At 41.3% G+C, this 15,600-nt stretch overlaps 2 protein-coding genes across 2 annotated transcripts in view; one reads left to right on the forward strand and one right to left on the reverse strand.

Moving 5' to 3' along the window:
- nadkb (NAD kinase b) overlaps positions 1–2,128 on the reverse strand; it is a 29,439-nt gene extending 27,311 nt beyond the window's left edge. The window contains exon 1 of the mRNA XM_063218438.1: positions 2,013–2,128. The gene's annotated coding sequence lies outside the window, so the exon portion shown is untranslated. The remainder of the gene's footprint in view (positions 1–2,012) is intronic.
- A 5,237-nt stretch (positions 2,129–7,365) lies between these two features.
- LOC134465042 (putative uncharacterized protein DDB_G0274435) lies at positions 7,366–15,552 on the forward strand. Its single transcript, XM_063218444.1, has 3 exons — positions 7,366–7,453; positions 12,559–12,778; positions 15,087–15,552. Exon 3 carries the CDS (start codon positions 15,157–15,159, stop codon positions 15,550–15,552), a length of 396 nt encoding a protein of 131 aa, XP_063074514.1. The 5' UTR covers positions 7,366–7,453; positions 12,559–12,778; positions 15,087–15,156.
- The last annotated feature ends 48 nt before the right edge of the window (positions 15,553–15,600 follow it).

The following is a 15,600-nucleotide window of genomic DNA, read 5'->3' on the forward strand; positions in this document are numbered from 1 at the left end:
CACCTTTGCCTACCACAAGTAGCCTAACCCTCTTTTTTGTACACTTTCTATGGTACCTCTGTTTCGCCTTGCCCACCAACATGCCTCAACAAGCTCACCCTTACTGTAACTCTGACGCCTCATGCATGAATAATAAGGGCTGAGTATTTTGTCTGCTATGCCCCCAGATGGCTACCTTTACTAACCACTTGGATTAATGCAGAAAATAACTTCAGGCCTATTACTTGAATTACTTCAAGTCCCATACAGTAGGATGTTGAAAAGAAGCAGCTTAGCACCTTTTCGGTTGGGTGAAACTCTCAGACCCTGAAAGGTGAGTGGCTATCCTAAATGCCAGTGAGTTTCAACCACGAATAGCTGGCAACTCCCAGCCTGCCCTCCTGTCAGACACAAAGGCGTGTACATCACTGTTTACGCTGTATACAGTCTTTATGTTTTACAGTGTAAATCTTCAAGGGAGTGGATTTTTGAAAGTTAATGTATTTTACAACAATGCAAGATTCTAGAATTCTTAGAATATTTGTTGGTCTTTTACGACTTCACCTATTACAGGACAGTCTGAGAGGTGGACAGGAAGCGAGCGGGGAGAGAGACAGGGAAGGGTCGGCAAATGACCTAGGCCGGGAATCGAACCCAGGTCGGTCGCATGGTAGACGAGTGCCCTACCAGTTGGCCACAGCAGGGCCAAGATTCTAGAATTACACTTGAAACGCAAAATTATTTAAGAACTTTCATTGTCCAAACATTCCCATTGCACTGGGTCATAATACTCCTAGAATCTCTGCTGGAGTGATGAAAGTTGTACCTTTATTAATAACCTGTATCGCTGACACTTCATTTAAAGATAAAACCAGCTTAACCAGCCCATAAGCTATCGGCTAACAGTCATCTAATTATCAGGGGGGAGGGTTGCGTAATGCTCCATATACCACCACAGCAGTCATTGTAATATTGGCATGCACTGTGGACTGTGAATGGCAACATTAATGTTGGCTGGTATTGCTATGTTGTTGTAACCCATGATTCAAAATCAGACAATTCAACATGGTGTAGAATTGATTTTAAAAAAAATAACAATTTAGTTAAACACGTTATAATGCGCCATACAAGTAGCCTACCTTTTTGTGACAATTTCTTAACAGTTTCTATCACGGTCATCATGGACCATCGTTTGTAGGGTCTACTGACAAAGATGGGGCATTGACTAAAATGAAGAAAGAGTTTCACATACTTGTTGATGTGCTGTGAAATTAGCATCTCATAGAACCAAAACCAGCACTACCAGTCTCAGATTGCCTGACTTGTGAAAGGGATATCACCTTCAAATTATACCTTTATGTGATTTTCTTTTCAGATAAATGAATGAATGAATACATGTTGTAAAATAAATAAATATTGTAAAATAAGTAAATGTAATAATAGCTAAATGATACAAACTACCTAAGTAATGCTATTTTAAAAAAATGATTATAAAATAAGGAGAGGAGAGATGAAGGTTATACCCATAACACACTGTACTCATGCATCAAAGGTCTCCGTTCTTGACTATGACTTCCGTGACCTGAAGGCATCTCGTGTCACTAACACCTGCATTTTGCCTTGCCATGCCTGGACAACCATAACGCCTGACACCAGCCTGACACTATAACTGTCCATAACGAAAAGCAGTGCCTAAATGTCAACAACAACAAAACAAAGTGGAAACGCATATTTATAAACAGGTGCATCATAAAAAGTGCTGATACTCTGAGACGTGCTGGGAAAAAGATTTATACGGAATAAAACTTACAGAATGATTCATATGTTTTTGTTGCACTTATACAAATTCCATATAGTGCAATAAAACACTGTACATGCGTATGAGCTGACTGGTACATCTCACTGAAAGAGGGCAATTGTTTCCAGGCACAAGATTTGTATAGCCATATGAATTTTCATTGCCTAGGCTATATATCTTAAATGGATGGACTGCTCTGGTCTGGATGTGCAGTGCAGTGTAGTGCGGGACTCACCATTGGGGCTCCCCCCCCTCCCACTCCACTGGCTCCTCTTCCCTCTCAGATACGCAGCAGCAGCAGACGCAGTCGCAGACAGCACTCACTCATGCACACACACAGACACGCAAAGACACTAACACATGCTCGGTGGTCTGCGATGCTGGGCGGCTGGAGGGCCACTGGCTGGAATGAGATTAGGGGAGCGGAGGTAGCTACCACTGCTGCTATGGCGTCATCCTGATGGCAGGGAAGTTACTTAGACCTCTTGGGACACACATGTTACACACAAACACACACACGCACACACACACGCACACACACACACACACACACACACACACACACACACACACACACACACACACACACACACACACACACACACACACACACACACACACACACACACACACACACAGAAAATACTTCAATTTTGGTTCTGTTTTTTTCTCTCCAATTTTGTAATAGTCCACTCCACAGCTAGACCAGTGGTGTGTGTGTGTGTGTGTGTGTGTGTGTGTGTGTGTGTGCGTGTGTGTGTGTGTGTGTGTGTGCGTGTGTGTGCGTGTGTGTGTGTATGTGTGTGTGTGTGTGTGTGTGTGTGTGTGTGCGCGCGTGCGCACGCACGTGTGTGTGTGTGTATGTGTGTGTGTGTGTGTGTGTGTGTGTGTGTGTGTGTGCGCGCGCACGTGTGTGTGTGCGTGCGTGCGTGCGTGTGCATGCGTGTGCATGCGTGTGGGTGTTTGTGACAATGCTGTGGATTCCCAACGTCTTGCCACATCAAGAGCTGGTTCCTCATGCAGCCTGCTTTCGAACTGATCATTCAGGACACCACAGACTTATGCTCAAGTCAAGACATCCATCCCCATCCCAACTCAGTGGGCCAGGTTTCAAATGGCAGATAGGCTACTTATGACTGGACCATGTGCACACTTAGGTGCAGAACAAGAATAAAAACAAGAATAAGAATAAAATAACAAGAATAAAAACTCCTTTGGATTTTGTCTTTGTTCTTTTCTTCCGTTTATTTACCCATTGACAGGAAATCTCCTGCCATCTTTTTCTATGTACACTACTTCACAGGGGTTACTGTGAAATGTACAAATGCAAGTTGCAAGACACTTTCGCTTCATTGTTTTGACTGATATATGTGGCATTCAATGTTTTTGACTTAAATGGCAAAATATTAAAAAGCAACTTGCAATGTCAACAGAAGAAATAGAATTTCCCAAAATCACATAAGTCTATAGTTTCTGAAAATGACATGGGGAAATGGAAAGGGTTGTGGAGCGCTACCATAATTGAGCAGCGGTTGCTACAGAGCTCACTGCAGCAAATGGATGGAATGGCTGATTCTAAACAGCAGGTAGCCTACTCTGTTTAGTCATAATGCAATAGCGCTGTAATTGGATGGGAATGAGCTACTGTCACTGCACTGTTGTTTTCAGTCTCAGTCTCTCAGTTCATGCAAACTGCTGCATATTTACAGTAGTCTGTGCAATTGTAACAACAGTCGATGTCACATGACGAAGCACAATCAACTCTCCTATCTGGAGACAGACAGTGCACTATATAGGCTATAGCAAGATCTTTATTGTCACTTTTAGCATGGCTCGTGGAGTTGATGATTCACAGAACATTCTCACTGATGGTGAACTTCCGTTTTTGCATTTTCTTCAGTACGGTATGTTGGAGTTGAGGCATACTAGGTGGGATGGGACATACTGCTGTGGAAAATGAACTTAGTCCCTGGTGCCACTCACCAATCTCTGTGTCACATACCCTCCCACAGGAATGCATGCATCAACACTGTCCCTCGCGTGAACACTTATGTGCCTCGTTTGCATAGGATCTGCTCAATATAGTGTCTGGCCCAAAGCTTTGGACTGTTTTGTCTGTCTAGCTGTTTAATGCAAAGATGTCATTGACATTGACATTGACATTTGTGGTGTTTTCATACACTGTGTTTATACTTTTATTGTGCTGTATGTATTTTGAAGGTGACGCTTTAATCACATTTTACTGTGTAATGACAAAACGCTTTTTATTTCTTTTACATTCTACTCTATTCTGTTCTATTCTCCTCTATTCTATTCTAGATTTCAGTCTGCAGATGGCATGAAAATGTTCTTCCCATCGCATCTCAAGCATGACATAAGGGAAAAGAAGGCATCCTGCCAAATGTTCATGAGCAATGATCTTCAGATTCTACCTAACACACACACCTTCCCTATGAACAAGGATCTTCAGATTACAACTCATGCCTCATTCTCAAGTAAAAAAAATCATAGATTCATAGCCCGAAATATTCAAGCAGATAAGATAATATACATTAATACAAAGCACAAAGCGAATGTACCGGTGGAGGTTTGATACGTCGTACAGTTTATACCAGGTGCACTGTGTAGGATGGTGGAGTAGGAATTGCAATGCTGCTCATTGAAACTGTGTTGCCTTTTGCCAAATCTTATCTTTTCATGAATATTCACTAAATATAGACCTATAATATAATAATAAACTAATATTAAGTATGACCAAAGTGTAGTAAGCTTTGCTGCTAAAAAAATTCTACTTCCGGAAATTAAAAATGGCACACCATGGAGAAGATACCCTTTCCTTTTTCATGTACCGGTATGAAAAGTGCAAATTTTCTAGTTATACTGTAAGTGCGCATATAATTAGATGGTGTTGATAAGTAGCCTATTTGTGGAAAACTGAACTGAACTGAATGGCCAGCATGAATTCTGGAAATAAGCTACAAATATTACACAGTGCACCAGTTTAATTTTATTGACTTTATATTTTGGTATGGTCTTTAAGTCAGGTCAGTGGGGGAACAATCAGATTGTTATACACGACTCTATCCTGACAGTGACAAGTGGCCCTTTGAAAGCATACGTATTATATTTTAATAGCATCGCTTTAGTTAATCTGTAATTTTTTATGAGGCTCAAGATTTGCATGCAGCGCGGCAGTGACCCTGCCTTCGGCCAATCCAGGTCACCCTGATGTGGTGTGTTCCAAATGTGGTTGTGTAGTAGGCTATGAAAACAGGTGTAGAGGAAGTTTTCTGGTTTACACTTCCGAACACTTGCACCAGTTATGCATCACAATACATTGTATTCCACTACTACAGGGGATTTCCATCCTGTTCTAACATGCTACACGGATCCATTGACTTTCACTAGCTTAGCGACATATTCCCTCTTTTAACTTGTCTTAAATCAAGACAACGCTTAACATGAAAAATAAGACACTTTATCACCTTTATAAACCCCAGCCAACGATTTTAACTGTATTATGCCCCAAAATAGTGGCATACCCCTTTAACTTGACTTGACTAAACCCCCCTTCCCTACCACCCACTCACACACACACCTATGTGCAGCACAGGCAGACAACTGCATGCATTTTGTCTTTTACTATTTTTTGTGACAGATAAAACTCCTTATACAGTGCCGCCAGTTATTGGCACCCTTGAAGCTTAAGCACCTTATGGGACATATCTCAAGACAACAAATAATAAGGTCAACCATGATTTTTCTATAGATAGCTTGTGGTTGATAATAAATGTAAAAATGATCAACAGCAATGAATACTCAACTACGAGAGGGAAAAAATTGAAGAAGGTAAAGCTCCTGGAATCACTGGTATTGGCACCCTTAACTGGATACCATTGTGGAAACCTAATTTGACTCAAATATGGTAGATAACAAATGGGAATCACCTTTGACAAATTGCTTTTACCAATAGGACATGAATTAGGCAAGGATTTTTTATATTTGTATTTGAAATAGCCACCTGTTACATCATGTGCGTCTTTAACAAATGTGAAGACAGAAGGTCTGCCTGAGGACACCACAAATACAATTATTTGCAAAAACAAGACCTCCAAATAATAAAAGGTCATCTCAAAAGACCCTAGTATACCATTTCCAACACTGTGTTGTGTTATTCAGAAATCTGCCAAACAGGGAGCTGTAAAGAACATCCTTGGATGTGGGGTTGAGGGAAGAAATTATGATAGAAGTCTGTAGAAGTCGGTGCAAATAATGACAAAACACAGGGTCTAACACCTACAGACCTGAAGGTCAACTTTGAACTGTTTTGGGAAGTTTTTTCAATAAGCATCACAAGTTAAACACTACACAAAGTCTTGGTTTTAGGTCGGAGGCAAAGGCAGACCACACCTGAAGTCTGTATAAGAGAATACAGGGAAAGCACAGCCCTTGTATGAATGTTTTAAGGTCAGATGAAGCAATAGTACAGCTTTTCAATGATGCACACAAACAGCATGCTTGCATATTCTGCAAGAAAGTCTTTAAGGAAAAGGACACCCTACCAAAAATCAAGCATGGTGTCAGATCTATAATATTATGTCACCCCATTGATGCATTAGGTATTGGAGGCTTTGACCATATCACAGGTATCATGACAGGCATCCCAGGTATCATAATGTACAGGAAAATGTGTAACCATGTGCAAGAACACTTGGTTTGAGGTGAAGATTATGTTCACTCAAGACAAAAACCCAAAGCACAGATCCAAATGCACACATCAAAATGTAGAGAAGTGCAAGAAGCTCGTAGACCAATACCAAAACATTTGGAGGCTGCTTTTGCTGTCTAATGGTGTGACACCAATCCGTTAAGGAGGGGTGCCAATATTCATGGACATGCCCTTTTTCATGTTTTTGCTTGAAATTACAAAATGCATTTGGAAAAAAATACTTTGCTATTCTAAATATCTTTGGACATTCTATTAAAAGATCCTGTTGGTAAAAGTCCATTTATTTCTGGATATATTGCGCATTTTGTAAATAAAAGAAAGGGGTGCAAATACTAACTGGCGGCGCTGTATATGCTTGTATTGGGGTTAGCAGGGATTTTGCAGTTTCTTACACTACAGTGCTGATGCTGAAAGAATAGAGAAATGCTCAAGGCACAAAAAACCTTGGCGTCTTGGCATCTGTGTAACTAAGACCATGCAGGCGCCATTGCCACATGTTCATGCTGGCAAAATGGGCACTATAATGTGCCATGTGGGTAAGTGTGTGTGTGTGTGTGTGTGTGTACTTGTGTGTGTGTGTGTGTGTGTGTGTGTGTGTGTGTGTGTGTGTGTGTGTGTGTGTGTGTGTGTGTGTGTGTGTGTGCGTGTGTGTGTGTGTGTGCGTGTGTGTGTGAGAGAGAGAGAGAGAGAGAGAGAGAGAGAGAGAGAGAGACAGACAGAGAGAGAGAGAGAGAGAGAGAGAGAGAGAGAGAGAGGGAGGGAGAGGGAGAGAGAGAGAGATGGGGTGGGGGTTGGGGAGTCAAGAGGAAGTTACTCATCACACAAAAACGGCTAGAGAAGTCGAGAAGACCACGAAAGAGGGAGTTGTGTGTTGCCAGAGCAATGGGTGTAGGATACTGTGGCAAGACTTTGGTCCACATACAGTAGTCAAGACCAACTCGACATAGGTAGGTAATCTCTGATATCACTCAGCGGGTAGCTTCTCCACCATTCTGTAATGTTCTATTCTCTCTGTCAGGATTCTATTAGGGATGCATGCATGGGCCAAGAGTTGCCTCAGGTTTAATCTGCCCCAGGCTGACGGATAACTCTGTAGTCTGTATTCAATCCATATGAAATTAACCAATTTGCAATAACAGTGGGTGACGTGATGCATTCTGCCCTGCAAAATTGTAAAGGCTGCGTGTATAACTTCCAACAACAAATTGTTTCAGTTTGGTGGCTTACTGTCTTCTTGATGCACAGAAAACCTCATCTTAACTGTCGCATAATGAAGGATAATGATTGTGTAACTCAAACCAAATGCTCAACCTCCACAGGCACAATGGAACACATATGCTTTCGTTCAGTTACAGGCTAGTCATATAAAAACAGTGCTATAAAAAAAAGTTCAAATGTATCAGAGGAAAACGTGAAATAAGACTGATTGGAGTCCTCAGATCCCTGCTCTGCAAAGCAGTGTGGTCAGCTTCAGCCTGCAGTGCTGTTGATATGTCATTTCATTGAAAAACTAGAAATGCACTCAGAGAGTGCAGACCTCCGCCAAGGAAGCTGTTTGATAGACCATTTGACTGTGTTACACACTTTCCCAAGCCTTTCTGCTTTGTTTTGTGGAGTTAGAAACCGAAATTTCAAAATTCGCCCTATCCCGCAATGGTAAAGAATCTTTTAAAAAATTCCTGGATCCGCATCGTGATCCGGATCACCACCAAAATTTTATGCCTTGATCATTTCCAACAACTCCACAAAATGTCAGCCAAATCTGTTGACTTTTTGAGTTTTTCCTGCTGACAGACAGAGACAGACAGACAAACAAACAACCAAACAAACAGAGAGAACAAACCGACGCGACCAAAAACATAACCTCCTCAGCAGAGGTAAAAATTAAATGCAGACAACTGAAGGGGATAGTAAATACCAGAGAGATACTCATTTCTTTTAGGACTCGTCAGGCCCCATTACCTAGCATACAGCCATTAATCAATATGGAAAAACGACATGAGTAACAACATGAGTACAACAGTAAATGACGCCTGTTCCTAGTGCCAAGAGGCCATGGGAGCAAGAGGTTTTGAATACTTTGGTCTCGTAATGACCTGCATGGACTTTCGTGAACTTTTAAACCGACTGTTGGTTGTTTATGCAAACTGCTCTGAACACAGCTCTGGTATTTTAACGTGACTCACTTGCTAGAATGCTGCCATCAGACTCCATGCTTCGCAAGTTGCCATGACAACGTGCCTACCTCACTGTGCCATTGTCCATACCTTGGACTATGACCCTATTGTTTATTGAAGGGAAGGACTTGTAGAATCCAGGCTAGCTCCCAATCACAGTTTCTGCCCACATCAAATTCTGAATTCCATTTTTTTTTTCATTTTCTGTGCAAAAGTGGGTATGTTTACCATATAGACTGCTTGATGGTAAAAGCACGGTGTCATGCACTAGGTAAAGGTTGTGAGGTGAGGGTACTCACTGTAATACAGTTAACCCCTTAATGCAGAGCCCCTGTTATAATCTTACTGCCACCAAAATGGTAATGACCAAATCTTAGTTGGTTGGCTAAGACTCCTTGTGATGTCATAGCAATGTTGTTATGATGTAGTTGAGTGTTTTTTAGCAAGCAGTGAATAGGCGGGTCGACAGGCCCATCTACAGTAAGAGGCTACAGTGGTGACGTCCACTCCTTAGCATCCCCACTACCCTCATTCCCCACACCCCATACAGTGACAGAGCAGGCTCGTGGTTGCAGGGCTGTTTTTTATTAGGCTGTTGGGGATGTGTCGTCCAAGACTCAGTGTGCATCACTTGTTATGGGTCATGATTTGCACTTGATTTGCTGAAAGCTAACATATGGTATCCAAACCACATTCTACAATACTTATACTGTATGTTCCACACTGGTACAATGGGTATGACTAGTCTTTATTTTAGCCAACATGAAGTACATCTTCATCATCAGGCAAGGCTGCCTAACAGAGGGCTTTGCAATCCATCTCTCTTTTTGCTGTGCCTGTGACCTCAGTCATTTTCCTCTGCTGGCCTGCCAGATGTCTCGCTTTTTACCGCAACTCATTCGCATTTCCATTTCCCTAATGTATTTGTTAACTTCCTCCCTTGCCATTCACATATCGCAGTCTCATCTGGTGGGCTGCAAATTGCCACCATCAGAGGTGTACAAAATAAAAGAAGTGCTCTACTCGTTAAAAAGTAGAAGTGCTTCATCACTACCTTGGCAAGTGCAGTGGAAAAACTGGTGTTAACTATGCATGTGATAGAACCTTTTTTGGTTCTAGAACCAATTTTTCAAAGAGTGTGTTACATCATGTACCTGTGTCATTATATCAGAAGAGTATCTACTTTTACTTTATGTGACTCTGGTCACCAGTAATTCCTGAACTGGGACGTTCACCTCTGGTCATTGAGATATCCTTTCTGACTGTTTCACATGGTCTTGCACTTGCACTTGGTCTCAATGTTCACATCAAGAGGAAATGCCATCCATGCCTTCTACTGATCAGCATCTGAAAATGAGGCTTCCTTTAATTTTCACTTTCTTCCATCTTTCCCATTCCGCGGCCTTACATAAGGTACATTTTTCAAGATATTTTTTGGTCTTTTCTGACTTAATTTATGACAGGACAGTGATAGAGTGACAGGAGAGTGTGGAGAGAGAGACAGGCAAGGGACCCTGGTCAGAATTGAACCTGCGTCACAGGTGTAGCAGCAGAGAAGCCAGGCAGTGCCCTCCTAGTGACGCAACACTAGTCAGGCCAGGAGCAATACAAATATCGTTTCTGAGCTCCGGAAAAATCGGGAACTCCCACTTTGTCAGGAAGCAAACAACCAGTAGCAAACCAAGGAAGACGGGTCAACAATTCCGTTTGGGAAATGTTGATTGTTATGCTCTTGGTCAGACCAAGTCTCGAAGAGATTCTAAAGTCGATGATAATCAGGCTAGCAGCAGAGTGCCTTATTGTTAGCGCCACAGGCCAAGGCCAAGACCAACTTTTAAATGAACAAGACCAGAAGAAAGAGTGTGAGTGAAACATGATCTATGAAACAAAAACACAATAAATCCTCCATGGGGAAGCCTATATGAAAAGCAAACTTTAAACATATTATGTTTCAGGGGGAAAAAAATAAACGTCGCTCCAGCAGTTGAAATCTGAGTTTCATTAGTTTATTGAGGTGAATACAATAAACTAATTAATCATCTGGCTGCATATAAGCTGCTCCAGCAACCTTAATTTTTGCCCTAATACATATTATGTAATCAAATATAATATGTTTAAAGGAACAGTCCACCCTTTTTTGGTTTTTACATATTTCAAGATTCAAGAAAGGTTCAACATATTTGAAGTATATTTCCAAGTATCACACACAGCGGGATTACATTAAGTACTAATCAATGATTACACATGAGTTTTTCTTCTCAATGTGTTCAGTATAGATTGACATTATTAGTACATCTTAGCATAATCGCTGGAAGGAAATGGTACTGCATCATGCCACAAGTGATCACTGGACGGAATTAAATAGCACTATTAAATAATTTAATTTAGGTTAATAATTAAATGTTGCACTTGAATTCTACATTCATTTCAAAGTGCTTTATGAGTACATTTGATGGTGTTTTAGACTTCCATTGCTACATTATATTGTCAAAGGCATTGCAAAAAAATCTTATGTACCCTATTCTTATATCTTATAAACAATAAACTGTAAACATTTTCCTGAAATAAGGTGGAGACCTTTAATGTTTGCTTGTCATAGGCCTGGCCACCCAAATGTTTCGATGCCTTCATAAACTGGACAAATAGCCCCTAGATCAAAGTTTATAGCCTAGATAAAAGTTTATGGCTGCATAAAGGTTAAACTTTATTTCACAATGAACGAAAACGAAGAGCATAGTCTAGCTACAGTAAGTAAACTCAACACAGCGATCGCGTTATTGCTATGAAAGTGAAGATGTGGAAGTTGCACAATGGGAACATGGCGTATTTGGAGAGTACACACGGCAAACGTGACACAATAGCCAAATGTGTAGAGTAGAGTAGAGTAGAGTATCATTTATTAATCCCGCCTGGAAATGAAGGTGTCCAGTAACATATAAATACAGAATATGTAAATAAAGAATACACAAGACATTACACACATCATTACACATCCACAGCCAAAGGCAGCTGTCACTCTCTCAGACACACACCCATGTGATGCTCAAGTAGATTTATGACCGCACAGCAGATAAAGCCCGTCAGTGGCCCAGTAAAACAAGCAGCTCATTTTCTTCATTTCCTCCCCTCTTATTAAAAAAATGTAGTGTGAATTCAACTGAGCTCAACTGAGCTCATTCCTTCCATCGTTCAATAATGAACTCCAGTTGCTGGTTTGGGGATTAGAAACACACTTCTATCAAGAACACTCAGCAGTTTGTTCCTTATTACAGCAGCGGCAGTATATAGGATCACTAAATCTTAAAACTGATGGTGATCAGCCATAGAAACAGCAGCTTTATGCATAATGCAGCACTCAGTCAGCATGCATGGCCTGAATCATTTTATTGTGTCCAGTAAATCACATGACCTCCCCACTTCAGTGGTGGAGGATAAAGCTTTACTGCAGCATCATGTGTTTTTCTTACAGTTGTATATAATGTGTGTGTTTGCTGCCACACAAATTCAGACATTCATTTGAATGGGTGACTAAACAGGCACACCTAGCCTCTGCCATTCAAAACATTTTAACATGCTTGGAATAACACATACTGTGGCAGGTTGTGCAGCTGGATATGTAAGGCCTCATTTTAATCCTGACTTTTACAGCTTTCCTTGTTATTGTATTATGCTGTTGTTTGGTCAAAATGCAAGAAGGAAGTGGGAAAGGCTTATTCCACAGTCCTAAACAAACTATCAGGACATGCAAAGCCAATATGCAAATGCCCAGAAGACCAAAGTAAAAGTACAAAGGAGCAAATGTGCAAAGGTTTGTTCTGGTTTATGATACTGCTGCTAGCCTGCTACCACTTATCCTGTTTTGTGCTTATCCTCAGCTGCTACTATGACTGGATAATGGAAACCCATCACAACATGGATTGCCTCCTCATGACCAACAGCATCCTCTGCATTCTTTGGAAATGGAGGATTTGTGAATACACAGTCGTGCAATAACAATGCATAATTGACTTGGCTGAGACGTGCATCCAATTATCTTTCCAGCAATGCACCGTCGGAATATGTGCTTGGCACTCTAGTATTTGACCGTTTCCCCAGGTAAGATCATTATGGTCCGTTCGGTTGTTCTTTTGGCATAACGTAAACAATATGGACCCGTCCAATTATTCCACCATAAATGATTGCCTTCATTGCAACAGCACTGGAAGACCAACATGTGAGAAGGAAGTTCATGTCTATCTTAAAGGAGCTATGAGAAGTACATGAATCGGAAATTATGTTTATTTAAATATTCATTTATATCCCTTAATTTCTCAAAAGAAATGTTTAATATTGTCACATGGAAAAGATGACATCTGCTTCATAATGATAATGTTGGGAGAAATAAATTATCTTGCCTTTTTTCCGTGGCCCATTGTGAGGGAGATTACTGTCATAGGAAATATTCAACTCAAATTTCCTTGAACATTTATCAAAGTATTATCTTTGTCCTTTGGAAAGTGGCCTCCATTGCAATGGCACATTATTTGGCAGCTGTGTACTCTATTGTACTCAGAAGAAGGTGGCAGATCTGCCTGATTAGGTGTTAGTTTTGTCAAAAGTAGTTATTATTACTATTATTTTTGTTATTATTTTTATCGTTGTTGTTTTGATGTTTTATCTGCTTGCGTCACGCAGGGAAATCTGACAACAGCTGTAGAAAGCACATATCGTGAGCTGAGAATTATAAGGTTCTATCTCCATTTTTGGTAAAATTGAGTTTTTGGCATAATCTGACCCATTAAATTTTTATTAATGCCTGTGTGGTGTTATTTTGTTAAAAAAATATTATTTCACATTGTTATTAATAAAATAAAAAGGTTCTATCTCACAAAACGACTGGGATGTAAAAACTTTGATGCTCAATATCTCAGAACTAACCTAAACGGAGATAGAACCTTATAATTCTAAGCTCACGATTTGTTGCTATGACACACACACACACACACGTGCACGCGCACACACATACACACACACACACACACACACACACACATAAACACACACGCGCACACACACACACAAACGCACACACACACACAGACAAACACACACACACACACACAGACACAAACACACACACACACACAAACGCACACACACACACACCCACGCACGCACGCACACACACACACGCATGCACGCACGCACGCACGCACGCACGCACACACACATTAAACGTACTGTATATTTGTACAGCAGTGTGCATGCACTTTGATGTTTACCCAGCTCTACTGGTACTGCTGCACCCTTTCAAGAAAACACAATGAAGCTGACTTATCTGCCTTGTTTTCCAGTCTCAGAATTTGTTAGCTATTTCTTTTACTGTCACTTTATCTTCTATCTCTCTACTGTCTTTCCTTCACAATTCTTAAGCAGAAAAGAGTGGAACTTGCACACTGATACCTTATGCAACAAAATGTGTAGTGCATTACAGTAAAAGTAATTTAGGTGCAACACACACATGCAGAGCGTTTTCGATCTCTAGACCATCCTCTGTGTGACATGTAAATGATTCTGAAAAGGGGGATATTGGAGTTGGCAGATATCAGGAAGGAAATAAAGCAGAAGAAAAAAAACTCTTCTGTGCTCTCCCGAGGTCTGGTCGTCCGTCGTAGTGTAGACAAAACAAGATTGGATCAGTGTCGATTTCAGACTTGTCCACACTTGGAATTAACTTGTGTTATGATAAGTATTATGATGGAATTTCTGAGCAGTTGAGGTGTGCTGAACTGGTTCATCAAGTCTTGTTGCTCAAGGAAATTCAGTGTTTGCCCTCATCCATCAAGCATTCAGGCATGCCCTCTGTACACAATATTAACTACAATCCTAAAGGACATTAACCCGGTAAGACACAAGCCCTTCTGTTATCATATCAATCTGTTACCAGAATGGCAATGACCAAGTCATAATGTATTACCGAAGGTCCTGTATACTGCCATAGTGGTGTAGTACTAGGAAGTGAAGTTTTGCAGAGAATATTTTTATATTTTTTGCATTATACTTTTGTTATAGCGTTTCACTTGTGGAATGATGCGCATTAAGGGGGTGATGATTAAGTTTTCCTTATAAAAAGGAAATATATTGAAAGAAAGAAAAAAAGAAAGATAGAATGAAAGGAAGAAAGAAAGGATGAAAGGGAGAATACATTTAGTGAAAACCTCACTGAATGCGCAATGTTGCTAATGTTGTCCATTAACACAGCTATTATAGATGACAATCATCTCATTTGGGACCAATAAAGTATCTCTCACTCCGCAACCCATGTTTTTTTCATGCTGTGCACTGGGTTCATCGGATTGCCCAGTTAGTAAGTAAGCAAACATCCTCCTCACTTTTGTGTCTCTGCTTTCACCCAACCCTGCAGCGGGCTCCAGAGAGGTGGGGCTTCCCGGCCTCAGCAGACAAGTGGTCAGGGCGTGCCTCCTCAGAGAGCAATGTCCCAGCACTCAGCAGCAGCAGGAGGAGAAGCAGGAGCAACACCAGGAGCAGCATCAACAGCAGGAGCAACAGGAGCAGCAGGAGCAGCAGCAGCAGCAGCAGCAACAACAGGATCACCAGCAGCAGCAGCAGCAGCAGCTCAACCATCAGGAGGGGCACGAGCTGCGCCATCCACTGCACAATACAAGAAGAAGCAGAGACCAGCCAAGAAGAAGCAACAGCCGCAACAGAAGCAGCAGCCGCAACAGCAGCCGCAGCAGCAACAACAGCCGCAGCAACAGCAGCAGCAGCAAAACCAACAACAGCAAAACCAACAACAACAGCACAGCACCAGAGGAAGCAGCAAGAAGAAGCAGCAGCCACAGCAGCCTCAGCAGCCACAACAGCAATAGTTGACGCAGCAACAGCGACACAAAAAAACAGCAACTGCTTTCGTACAA

Source organism: Engraulis encrasicolus, chromosome 16 (assembly GCF_034702125.1).
Source record: "Engraulis encrasicolus isolate BLACKSEA-1 chromosome 16, IST_EnEncr_1.0, whole genome shotgun sequence".
Taxonomy (NCBI): Eukaryota; Metazoa; Chordata; class Actinopteri; order Clupeiformes; family Engraulidae; genus Engraulis; species Engraulis encrasicolus.

Bases quoted from the DNA above. Each gene is read 5' to 3' on its own strand.
- LOC134465042 (XM_063218444.1), top strand. From the start codon at position 15,157: ATGTCCCAGCACTCAGCAGCAGCAGGAGGAGAAGCAGGAGCAACACCA.